The 13227-nt window shown below is 45.4% G+C and overlaps 1 protein-coding gene across 4 annotated transcripts in view; it reads right to left on the minus strand.

Annotated features, from left to right (window-relative positions):
• LOC139422362 (single-stranded DNA-binding protein 3-like) overlaps positions 1 to 13227 on the minus strand; it is a 25537-nt gene continuing 12310 nt past the window's right edge. Inside the window, exons 6-18 of one of the 4 annotated variants that reach the window (XM_071173594.1) lie at positions 13077 to 13166; positions 9694 to 9768; positions 8768 to 8830; positions 8488 to 8625; positions 8112 to 8179; positions 7974 to 8022; positions 6028 to 6063; positions 5812 to 5866; positions 5566 to 5630; positions 4791 to 4869; positions 4319 to 4347; positions 1880 to 1981; positions 1 to 1382 (exon numbers count right to left, since the gene is read on the minus strand). In XM_071173594.1, the coding sequence (XP_071029695.1) occupies positions 1350 to 1382; positions 1880 to 1981; positions 4319 to 4347; positions 4791 to 4869; positions 5566 to 5630; positions 5812 to 5866; positions 6028 to 6063; positions 7974 to 8022; positions 8112 to 8179; positions 8488 to 8625; positions 8768 to 8830; positions 9694 to 9768; positions 13077 to 13166 (882 nt within the window). In that variant the 3' untranslated portion in view covers positions 1 to 1349. The remainder of the gene's footprint in view (positions 1383 to 1879; positions 1982 to 4318; positions 4348 to 4790; positions 4870 to 5565; positions 5631 to 5811; positions 5867 to 6027; positions 6064 to 7973; positions 8023 to 8111; positions 8180 to 8487; positions 8626 to 8767; positions 8831 to 9693; positions 9769 to 13076; positions 13167 to 13227) is intronic. The other 3 variants (XM_071173686.1, XM_071173631.1, XM_071173740.1) reach the window with 3 other exon arrangements.

A 13227-nucleotide genomic window follows, 5' to 3' on the forward strand; every position in this document is an offset into this window, starting at 1 on the left:
TTGAGTCATTGTAAAATTATATTAACAAGCATTCTTTCCTCAGTTTGAAATAAAGAAAACAGCAGTAAATCAAGGCAACCTGGGACAGAGGTGTATAACGCTTAATATTCACAGAAAATGAAATAAACCTTTTATCACATTTACAAGACTGCCTCTAAGTTCATGGTTTAGAAAGCGTTGGACTAATTTCAAAATAACTGGGTCAATATACAGTTAAATTGGTATCAAAATATTTAAAAAACGCAATAAGGAGACAAAAAATAAACAAAAAATACCCGGAGAAAAAGAAAAACTATCAACTACCAATATGCATCTCAAGTTACAATGGGTTTAACTCTTTCACCGTCACATCATCCAGATGGAACAGTAGGAAACCACGGCTACAACGAAGTTGAGAAAAAGGACAGAGTGTTAAGCACAGGCAGGGAAGAGGTTAAACACACATCACATGTGGACTGGAGCAGCGCTAGGTAGTATGTTGTTCACAGATCTCAGCGTTCCTGCACCTCTGTTGTTTCCAAACCCACAGTTTAGCCCAAGTTTGCTTTCCCCCTTGACAGAGAACAAGAACAGCAGTGAGACTGTTTAAATAAAAAGCTGAATAAACCAGTGCAGAATTAGATTGCTCTCCTCATCGACAAAACCATAACCCACAAAACATTCCTTATCGATGAGATTTTGTCGACACTTTGAATGGGATCCAATTTCACTTTTTAAAAACCCACTGAGCACTTAAACTGTTAAAAAGGCCCAGTTCGATCACATCACTTCCCCTTAAAATATGGATAAATAGTACATCGGGACAAAGTAATTTAAAGGAGTTGTCACAGAGTTAAAGGCAGATTCAGACGCCTGTTTTCAGACTCATTTTGTGACACATACTGCGTGGCTGAATGCAGGACCTGAAATATGAAAAAAAATAAAATAAATTGAGAGTTTTTCATGGTTTACAATGCTTAATGCACATCAGTGTTTTAGGTGGCTATAAGTTGAAACCTGGACAGAACATCTTGCACCACAAACCAATAATAAAATCATAAGAGGTCAACTTTGACCATTTGCTGGGCAGGGGGGGAATAATCATTTCTGCAAATAATTTAAAAAAATAGTCATGTATGCAGTAGTTTCAGTAGCTGCTTTCGTCACACTTGGGGTGGTGATGAATGAAGAACTGTCCTTCATTTGGAACGAAGAGGAGCAAGAAGTCGCCATTTTGAAAATTCGCATATCAGCATTCTGGAATTGCGTGGAACCAAAATGGCGCCTGTCCCTGGTTCTGTGCTGATACGTTTTGGCCATGTCCTGTTATGAGCTCAGATCCTCTGAGTGATGGCAGATTGAGGGGGAGTTCACACACTCATCGTCATGGTAGGGGAGTACTGCTGAGGGGCACAGACAAAGAGTTAAAATCAGGAGAGCTTACGCTAATGGCATGACACACACACAACAAACAATAGAACACACTGCAACTGTAGAAAGGAAATGCACTTCCTCACTCTAGCCCCCAAAAACCTTATTTGGCAACTACCCAGTGCCCCCACAATACACTGCCACTGTAGAGTCAATGATGCTGTCACAATGATGCTGTCACTGTGGCTTCCTTTGGGTGTCAAAGTGCCATGACCGTAGCTTTACTGTGGAGTCAATACTGCCATATAGGCACTACTTATAGTTACTCGCAACACAGTGGCCTCAGCTGGGTTGTTTCTCACTAGGCACTAATTGGAAGAAAACTGACTGAAACATGGAGTGACTACCTGATCTTGTTCAAAAGGAAACAATTTAAAAAAAAAAAATTCTTCAACACTTATAATTTTATCCTCTCCTACACTAAAACACATTAAAACGTTTTATATTGCATGGTGAGAAGGGGACTTACATTCTCACTCTGAAAGGAGTGCAGGAAGTTCCCACCCAACTCGTCACCGTCCCTCGGGGTTCCAGGAGGGTTACTAATGCCACTTAGATGGTTTGGAGAGTTCTGCGAGGAGGCAGGAAAGAGACTAAGTAAATAGGCAACAACAAGTAGTCTAAGTGTCGTCATTGTCCCTCTTGACATTGACAGCGCTGGAGTTGGCAAGAGCAGAAAAAGGTCTGGGCCCAGGCTACAGGAGGCGACAACAGGTCTGGGCCCAGGCTACAGGAGGAGACAACAGGTCTGGGCCCAGGCTACAGGAAGAGACAACAGGTCTGGGCCCAGGCTACAGGAAGAGACAACAGGTCTGGGCCCAGGCTACAGGAGGAGACAACAGATCTGGGCCCAGGCTATAGGAGGAGACAACAGATCTGGGCCCAGGCTATAGGAGGAGACAACAGATCTGGGCCCAGGCTATAGGAGGAGACAACAGATCTGGGCCCAGGCTACAGGAGGAGACAACAGATCTGGGCCCAGGCTACAGGAGGAGACAACAGATCTGGGCCCAGGCTACAGGAGGAGACAACAGATCTGGGCCCAGGCTACAGGAGGAGACAACAGATCTGGGCCCAGGCTACAGGAGGAGACAACAGATCTGGGCCCAGGCTATAGGAGGAGACAACAGATCTGGGCCCAGGCTATAGGAGGAGACAACAGATCTGGGCCCAGGCTATAGGAGGAGACAACAGATCTGGGCCCAGGCTATAGGAGGAGACAACAGATCTGGGCCCAGGCTATAGGAGGAGACAACAGATCTGGGCCCAGGCTATAGGAGGAGACAACAGATCTGGGCCCAGGCTATAGGAGGAGACAACAGATCTGGGCCCAGGCTATAGGAGGAGACAACAGATCTGGGCCCAGGCTATAGGAGGAGACAACAGATCTGGGCCCAGGCTATAGGAGGAGACAACAGATCTGGGCCCAGGCTATAGGAGGAGACAACAGATCTGGGCCCAGGCTATAGGAGGAGACAACAGATCTGGGCCCAGGCTATAGGAGGAGACAACAGATCTGGGCCCAGGCTATAGGAGGAGACAACAGATCTGGGCCCAGGCTATAGGAGGAGACAACAGATCTGGGCCCAGGCTATAGGAGGAGACAACAGATCTGGGCCCAGGCTATAGGAGGAGACAACAGATCTGGGCCCAGGCTATAGGAGGAGACAACAGATCTGGGCCCAGGCTATAGGAGGAGACAACAGATCTGGGCCCAGGCTATAGGAGGAGACAACAGATCTGGGCCCAGGCTATAGGAGGAGACAACAGATCTGGGCCCAGGCTATAGGAGGAGACAACAGATCTGGGCCCAGGCTATAGGAGGAGACAACAGATCTGGGCCCAGGCTATAGGAGGAGACAACAGATCTGGGCCCAGGCTATAGGAGGAGACAACAGATCTGGGCCCAGGCTATAGGAGGAGACAACAGATCTGGGCCCAGGCTATAGGAGGAGACAACAGATCTGGGCCCAGGCTATAGGAGGAGACAACAGATCTGGGCCCAGGCTATAGGAGGAGACAACAGATCTGGGCCCAGGCTATAGGAGGAGACAACAGATCTGGGCCCAGGCTATAGGAGGAGACAACAGATCTGGGCCCAGGCTATAGGAGGAGACAACAGATCTGGGCCCAGGCTATAGGAGGAGACAACAGATCTGGGCCCAGGCTATAGGAGGAGACAACAGATCTGGGCCCAGGCTATAGGAGGAGACAACAGATCTGGGCCCAGGCTATAGGAGGAGACAACAGATCTGGGCCCAGGCTATAGGAGGAGACAACAGATCTGGGCCCAGGCTATAGGAGGAGACAACAGATCTGGGCCCAGGCTATAGGAGGAGACAACAGATCTGGGCCCAGGCTATAGGAGGAGACAACAGATCTGGGCCCAGGCTATAGGAGGAGACAACAGATCTGGGCCCAGGCTATAGGAGGAGACAACAGATCTGGGCCCAGGCTATAGGAGGAGACAACAGATCTGGGCCCAGGCTATAGGAGGAGACAACAGATCTGGGCCCAGGCTATAGGAGGAGACAACAGATCTGGGCCCAGGCTATAGGAGGAGACAACAGATCTGGGCCCAGGCTATAGGAGGAGACAACAGATCTGGGCCCAGGCTATAGGAGGAGACAACAGATCTGGGCCCAGGCTATAGGAGGAGACAACAGATCTGGGCCCAGGCTATAGGAGGAGACAACAGATCTGGGCCCAGGCTATAGGAGGAGACAACAGATCTGGGCCCAGGCTACAGGAGGAGACAACAGATCTGGGCCCAGGCTACAGGAGGAGACAACAGATCTGGGCCCAGGCTAAACAAGAAGTTCAATAGAAACGTATTGCACAAATTAGTCCAAATGATTTGTCATGTTTTGCTAGTAATCTATATGTATAGCCATGTTATAGTATTCACCTTGTTGAGTCCGTCCAGATCACCAGAGCCTAAAAAAAATAAACGTTTATAGTTCATGAACACTGAAATTAAAACGTTACGATCCTTTACTGAACTAATAATGCAACAGGTCATATGTATGCTGAAGATATATGTATGCTAAAGCCTGGCACTATTGCTGAGAATATATGTCTCCTTGCATCACATTACTGGTTGGTCTACTACACTGTACCCATTCCCGATATAGTGCACTACTTTTCACCAGAACCCTATGGGCCCTGGTCAAAAGTAGTGCACTATATAGGGATTAGGGTGTCATTTGAGACACCACCATTGAGGGAGCCTACGTTCAGATTGTCTGAATGAACAACTACTCCCAACTAGTCATGCACTGGTTAGTCAATACTGTTCTAAACTGAACACAACCCCAATTGGCACTTGAGGACTATATGTTGTATGGTAACCACTGGCAGAATAGAGCGCAGTGCTTTACCTAGCGATCCATTCATGTGGTGTGGTTCCATGCCTGCCATGGCCCCCAGTGGTCCGTCAGAGCCAGGGCCCATAGGGAACTGTAGCGGGAGACAAGCACTGCCTTACTATACATGTCAACAGGACAGGCACCACTATCACAACAGACTAGGCCAGGAAGAAACAGGGTATGTCCCAACAGGGTAGGCCAGGAAGAAACAGGGCATTTCCCAACAGAGTATGTCACAACAGACTAGGCCAGGAAGAAACAGGGTATGTCCCAACAGACTAGGCCAGGTAGAAACAGGGTATGTCCCAACAGGGTAGGCCAGGAAGAAACAGGGTAGGTCCCAACAGAGTAGGCCAGGAAGAAACAGGGTAGGTCCCAACAGAGTAGGCCAGGAAGAAACAGGGTAGGTCCCAACAGAGTAAGCCAGGTAGAAACAGGGTAGGTCCCAATAGAGTAAGCCAGGTAGAAACAGGGTATGTCCCAATAGAGTAAGCCAGGTAGAAACAGGGTATGTCCCAATAGAGTAAGCCAGGTAGAAACAGGGTATGTCCCAATAGAGTTATATAGGGTCCCAAAAGGCACCCTTTATAACAACAGTTATTTTGTCCAGGGCCCATAGTGCACTATATAGGGAATAGGGTGCCATTTGGGAAGAACAGTTTCATTATGTAGTACTAGTTAATGTTTCTTATAATCGTATCTTAAAAGTTATCTGGCGATGAAGAAACATGAAACAATGTGACTACTACAACATATTTGAGAGGGCTGGTATGAGAAGCAAACTCACATTTGATCGGTTGCCAGGTCCAGTGTTGATCATAGTGTAGAGGTTGTCCCCAGAGTTGTTAGAGTCTGAAAAGTGGTTGATAAGCAATCAATCTCAATGATTATTATTATGATAATCAATAGACAAGTGTACTTCGGGCAATGAGAACAGCCAAGATGGCAAACACACTCATTGAAGATGACGGTTATTTGTCAAAACATTTTTACATTAATTCCTATTCCCCAAGGTGGACTATGGAGTACCTACCCGCAGGGCTGGGCATAACGGGTGTTCCAGTGGGTCCCCCTCCACCAGAACCCCCCTTTAGAGTGTCAGAAGAACACAACCCATTTATAATTAAACAGTGAATCACAAAACCAGCAATGTATCTGTACCAGGGTCAAATCTACAAACGCGAAAACAATAATATACTGGTATCTGACTGAAGTGTGTGTGTGAGAGAGGTCGTCAGAGAGTACTTACCCCATACGCTCCAGGAGAAGGTGATGAGTAAGGCATCTGAAACAACCACAACATTACAGGAACAAGGAATCTAAATCGGTGTTCACCTCTCGAGAACGGTATCATTCATCATTTTAGCATCGCAGCCATATCATTATCTAGCTTACATGCAAGCTGGGGGTGTCCCGCACCCTATTCCCTATATAGTGCACTTCTTTGAACAGGGGCCTTATGGGTTGTGTAAGGCGCTATAAAGGGAATAGGGTGCCATTTAGGATGTAGCCTGGGATATATAATACTACAATTACATCCAGGACTGGGGAACTTGGTAATGCATTAGATCTCCAGAGCTCTTACTGAGAGAGGTCAGACACAGACTGCTGCAATCTGAGCAGGCAACATCATGGTGTGTATATATATATATATATATATATATATATATATATATATATATATATATATATATATATATATATATATATATGCCATGATCTCTTATTGCTGTCACTTGTTATATCCACTTCAAATCAGTGTACAGTTGTGGGCAAAAGTTGAGAACGACACAAACATTAATTTCCACAAAGTTTGCTGCTCCAGTGTCTTTAGATATTTTTGTCAGATGTTTCTATGGAATACTGAAGTATAATTACAACCATTTCATAAGTATCAAAGGTTTTTATTGACAATTACATGAAGTTGATGCAAAGAGTCAATATTTGCAGTGTTGACCCTTCTTTTTCAAGACCTCTGCAATCTGCCCTGGCATGCTGTCAATTAACTTCTGGGCCACATCCTGACTGATGGCAGACCATTCTTGCATAATCAATGCTTGGAGTTTGTCAGAATTTGTGTGGTTTTGTTTGTCCACCCGCCTCTTGAGGATTGACCACAAGTTCTCAATGGGATTAAGGTCTGGGGAGTTTCCTGGCCATGGACCCAAAATATCTATGTCGTCCCCCCCCCCCCCCCGAGTCACTTAGTTATCACTTTTGCCTTACGGCAAGGTGCTCCATCATGCTGGAAAAGGCATTGTTTGTCACCAAATTGTAGTCCAGTCTCTGCTCTAGATGGTTGGGAGAAGTTGCTCTCGGAGGATGTGTTGGTACCATTCTTTATTCATGGCTGTGTTCTTAGGCAAAATTGTGAGTGAGCCCACTCCCTTGGCTGAGAAGCAACCTCACACATGAATGGTCTCAGGATGCTTTACTGTTGGCATGACACAGGACTGATGGTAGCGCTCACCTTGTCTTCTCAGGACAAGCGTTTCTTCCGGATGCCCCAAACAATCGGAAGGGGATTCATCAGAGAAAATGACTTTACCCCAGTCCTCAGCATTCCAATCCCTGTACCTTTTGCAGAATATCAGTCTGTCCCTGATGTTTTTCCTGGAGAGAAGTGACTTCTTTGCTGCCCTTCTTGACACCAGGTCATCCTCCAAAAGTCTTTGCCTCACTGTGTGTGCAGATGCACTCACACCTCACTGCTGCCATTCCTGAGCAAGCTCTGTACGTACTGGTGGTGCCCCGATCCCGCTGTTTAATCAACTTTAGGAGACGGTCCTGGCACTTGCCAGACTTTCTTGGGCGCCCTCCTTGAAGTTCTTGATGATCCGATAAATGGTTGATTTAGGTGCAATCCTACAATTAAATCCCAATTAATTGCAATTCATCTGATCACTCTTCATAACATCCTGGAGTATATGCAAATTGCCATCATTCAAACTGATGCAGCAAATTAAATTAATATTTGTGTCATTCTCAAAACTTTTGGCCACGACTGTAGATGAAGGGAAGGAGACAGGTTAAAGAAGGATTTTTAACACGGGCCAGTATCCCCCGACACCTTGTAGAGTACATGCTCCAACAAATTGAGGCTGTTCTGAGGGCAAATGGGGGATGCAACTCAATATTAGGAAGGTGTTCCTAATGTATTGTATACTCCGTGTCTAGAGGGGAAGTTGGACTCACTGAGTTGCCGTTGTTCGGATTGGGCCATGGTCGTCCAGCACCTGGGCCCCTGCATTGTGACGAGAGAAACCCCAGTTAGAAAACACCACACACTGGAGATGCATCATGTGAAAGGAGAGTAATAGAGACAAGGCTCACATCATGTTCACTCCTGGCATCCCAGGGCCCATGGCGTTATGTGGAGGCCGCATCCCACCACCAAAGTTCTGCAACGACAACTAAGAATCAGACTACCATAACCAGACCGAACCAAGGCCAAGAACCGAGACAGACTGGATGGGTGATGGTGACAGGCAGTTTCAATAATCAGGGGGCTAGTCTGTGAACGACTACAGACATTTTGTAAACTGCTTAGAGATAACAGCTGCCTACACACGGGTGTCTAACATTACCAGTCTGATATAACGGCTGCCTACAGACGGGGGTGTAACATTACCAGTCTGATATAACGGCTGCCTACAGACGGGGGTGTAACATTACTAGATATAATGGGAGCAGAACAGTAGTGGCCTACCTGGGGTCCTGGCCCCATAGGGCCCATGCCTCGAGGCCCACTCATCCTCTGCATTGGTCCCAAGTTAGGATGGCCTTGTGGTCGTGTGTGATCCATGGTTTGGAGCATGAGATGGGGGCCAGGGCCACCGCCAGGAGGCTACAAGACAGACAGAGGAAAGAGGGAGGGATAACTCATACGGAGGTAAATCTCTTTGTTAAACAACAGTAGACTGGGTAAACTGATGACAGTATTGTATGGTGATGTTGGTGGAGAATGCTGGATACTGTAGTTTGTTTACCTGGTTGCCCATTCTGATAGGAGGGCCTCGTGGGCCTGCGGTGAATCGTGGGTTCATGAAAGACTACAAACACAAATAACAATTCATTTACATTTGTGTTCCATCACAACATAACATCAGCACAATTATACTGAAGAAACAACCATTGCAACCATTCATAAGGGAGGTAGTTGCTTCACTTGTAATATCTATAACGTGTATGTCGACTCTGTACCGGTACCCCCTGTATATAGCCTCCACATTGACTCTGTACCGTAACACCCTGTATATAGCCTCCACATTGACTCTGTACCGTAACACCCTGTATATAGCCTCCACATTGACTCTGTACCGTAACACCCTGTATATAGCCTCCACATTGACTCTGTACCGTAACACCCTGTATATAGCCTCGCTACTGTTATTTTACTGCTGCTGTTTAATTATGTTACTTTTATTTTCTACTTATCTATTCTTTTTACTTGACACGTTTTTCTTCTTAACTTCTTAAAACATTGTTGGTTAAGGGCTTGTAAGTAAGCATTTCACTGTAAGGTCTACGCCTGCTGTATTCGGAGCATGTGACTAATAACATTTGATAGAACATCTACAATAACGGTTTCCTATATTACGCTTCGTTTTAACAATGTTTCTGCGCTGCCGCCAAAAGCGTCAAGCCGAATGACAGATGTGGAAGCATAGAGCGTACAGACAGAAATAGCATGGAGGCGACACGGCAGTGAAACGACAGTCGTCTTCCCAATAGGAAAGCACAAAGAGAAACACAGAGCTCCAACAGAGAGACAGAGGCTGCGTCCCAATTTAAAATCACACCATATTCTAAATATAGTGCACTACTTTTCACCAGGGCCCCAGGTCAAATGTAGTCCACTATATACAGATGAGGGTGCGATTTGGGACATACCTAGCGGGGAGAGCAGCAGTACCTGGCTTTGTGGTCCCATCATACTGTTAGGGAGAGGAGGCTGGGGGTGAGGAGAGCCCTGGGGACCAGGAGCACCCTGTGGCGTCACAGAGACAGAGAGCGACAGAAAGAGGGGAAGACAGACACAGAGGGAGGGAGGTAGAGAAAGGAGGGTTACTGAGCTGAGCAGAGGAGAGAGTGAGAAGCTGGTGTGCAAATGCAAAAAGCTGCCCGGTATATCTGTTGATTATTCACTCCACAGTAGAAGAGAGAGCAAGAAGAGAGAGAGAGTGGAAAAGATAGAGGATGTGTGCTGTGATGCCTGCCAGTCAGAATAGCAGCCAGCCTCCAGCTTGTCATCACTGCCAATTTCCCCCTCTGCCAATTACCACAGCATTAATTAAGCCCTATGCAATTAGCTTTACATTGCTGCCCCCAAACACTGTCATTGTGGGCCAATGCTTCTGGTAATAGGGTGGCTTAATTAACAACATTTACATATTCAAATGACTCTGATAAAGGGAGATCTCTGTGCGTGTGTATGTCTCTTTCGCTCACACACTGAGTTGGGCTGCATATACTGTAATTACTTCTCTGGTTTTCAAAACACAAACATCTAGGACTAATCCTAGAGACAACATGCCTACTTGAAGAAACAGAAGTGTGTGGTTTGACTTTCACTAGAGGGAAAGCTGCCAAGAGATTATCCTCATGAGGTATTGATTTACGGCAGGTGTTACAGCACCTTTCGATTTCTCGATTAAGGTTTAGGCCCAACTGCACCTCCCGGTTTCACTACAGTACACTGAGTGGGTAGACAGACAAATTATTTTCTGATGTCTACTAAAAACACAGGCTGCTTCCCAAACGGCACACTATTCCCTACTTTTGACCAGAGCAGTGTGCTATGTAGAGAATAGGGTACCATGTGGACGCAGCCATAGGCTCAGAGCAGAGACTAGACTACAGACGAGAGGTCGACCGATTAATCGGAATGGCCGATTAATTAGGGCCGATTTCAAGTTTTCATAACAATCGGATATCAGTATTTTTGGGCGCCGATTTACCTTTATTTAACTAGGCAAGTCAGTTAAGAACACATTCTTATTATCAATGACGGCCTAGGAACGGTGGGTTAACTGCCTTGTTCAGGGGCAGAACAGATTTTCACCTTGTCAGCTCGAGGGATCCAATCTTGCAACCTTACAGTTAGCTAGTCCAACACAATAACGACCTGCCTCTCTCTCGTTGCACTCTACAAGGAGACTGACTGCCTGTTACGCGAATGCAGTAAGCCAAGGTAAGTTGCTAGCTAGCATTAAACTTATCTTATAAAAAAAAATCAATCATAACTACACATGGTTGATGATATTACTAGATATTATCTAGCGTGTCCTGCGTTGCATATAATCTGACTGAGCATACAAGAGCATATAAATAGTATCTAAGTATCTCACTGAGCGGTGGTAGGCAGAAGCAGGCGCGTAAACATTCATTCAAACAGCACTTTCGTGCGTTCTGCCAGCAGCTCTTTGTTGTGCGTCAAGCATTGCGCTATTTATGACTTCAAGCCTATCAACTCCCGAGATGAGGCTGGTGTAACCGAAGTGAAATGGCTAGCTAGTTAGCACGCGCTAATAGCGTTTCAAACGTCACTCGCTCTGAGCCTTCTAGTAGTTGTTCCCCTTGCTCTGCATGGGTAACGCTGCTTCGATGGTGGCTGTTGTCGTTGTGTTGCTGGTTCGAGCCCAGGGAGGAGCGAGGAGAGGGACGGAAGCTATACTGTTACACTGTCAATACTAAAGTGCCTATAAGAACATCCAATAGTCAAAGGTTAATGAAATACAAATGGTATAGAGGGAAATAGTCCTATAATTCCTACAACCTAAAACTTCTTACCTGGGAATATTGAAGACTCATGTTAAAAGGAACCACCAGCTTTCATATGTTCTCATGTTCTGAGCAAGGAACTGAAACCTTAGCTTTCTTACATGGCACATATTGCACTTTTACTTTCTTCTCCAACACTTTGTTTTTGCATTATTTAAACAAAATTGAACATGTTTCATTATTTACTTGAGGCTAAATTGATTTGATTGATGTATTATATTAAGTTAAAATAAGTGTTCATTCAGTGTTGTTGTAATTGTCATTATAACAAATAAATGTACAAAAAAAATATATATATATATATATATATATATATATATATATATATATATATATATATATATATATATATATATATATATATATATATTTTTTTTAATTGTCTGATTAATCGGTATCTGCTGTTTTGGTCCTCAAATAATCACTATCGGTATTGAAAAATCATAATCGGCCGACCTCTACTACAGACCACAGCAGAGCAGAGACTAGGCTACAGACCACAGCAGAGCAGAGACTGGACTACAGACCACAGGCTCAGAGCAGAAACAAGGCTACAGACCACAGGCTCAGAGCAGAGACTTGGCTACAGACCACAGGCTCAGAGCAGAGACTTGGCTACAAACCACAGGCTCAGAGCAGAGACTTGGCTACAGACCACAGCAGAGCAGAGACTAGACTACAGACCACAGCAGAGCAGAGACTAGACTACAGACCACAGCAGAGCAGAGACTAGACTACAGACCACAGCAGAGCAGAGACTAGGCTACAGACCACAGCAGAGCAGAGACTAGGCTACAGACCACAGCAGAGCATCATTGAAACACCACACAACAGCTACAGATGTGGAAAGCACATCAGCAGGGTGGTAGAACAGAGAGACAGCCGAGCAGATGAGAGAGGGGAAAGTTGCACAATAGTGTGGCTCATGCATGCAGGCTAAACTCTTTACTTGAGAATCACACATACAGTAACTTAGCGATGCTTTATTGACATCAGTGGAGTTCAGCAGAAATCCATTGCTTGTGGATCTCAAATTAGGATTCAGCAACTAAAGCAGTAGTCTCCAACCTGTGGTCCTGGGACCACTTGTGGTCAGGGAGAGTACTTCAGGTGCTCCACACATTTCCCTCCATAAAATTCTAATAAAGAGATCTGGTGGTCCTCGGAAAGGAAATAATTGGGAACCACTGCCATAGAGCAGGGGTCGGCAACAGCTGGCATGCGGGCCAAAACCACCATTGTTTAGAAAGAAAATAGTAATAAGAATGTTTCTATTGGGTAAAAAAAAAAGACAAAAATCACCAGGAAAAAATACAATTCTAAAAATTCACCTCAAAAATGTATTGTTATTTTCAAATAAAATCTATATTTCTATAGTTGTAGTCAATTTGCAGTGTACAAATGATTATAATTATGTTCCATTCTCTCCAAAATAAATCATCCCGCAGCTGAATCTAGTGGCCTACCCCTGCCATAGAGTGTAAATTGAGTGTGTGAGTGGTAGAAATCAGTGACCTGGAAGAATCCAGGGGGCATGGGTCCACTGGCAATCCCCTCTCCAGGGGGAATCCCCCCCATCACAGGACTGGGGGCTGCAGCAGCACTCTGGAAACATAAAACAAACGCCAGTTAGAGGGGTTTCATCGGAAATACGGGTTGCAGATCT

Source organism: Oncorhynchus clarkii, chromosome 1 (assembly GCF_045791955.1).
Source record: "Oncorhynchus clarkii lewisi isolate Uvic-CL-2024 chromosome 1, UVic_Ocla_1.0, whole genome shotgun sequence".
Taxonomy (NCBI): domain Eukaryota; kingdom Metazoa; phylum Chordata; class Actinopteri; order Salmoniformes; family Salmonidae; genus Oncorhynchus; species Oncorhynchus clarkii.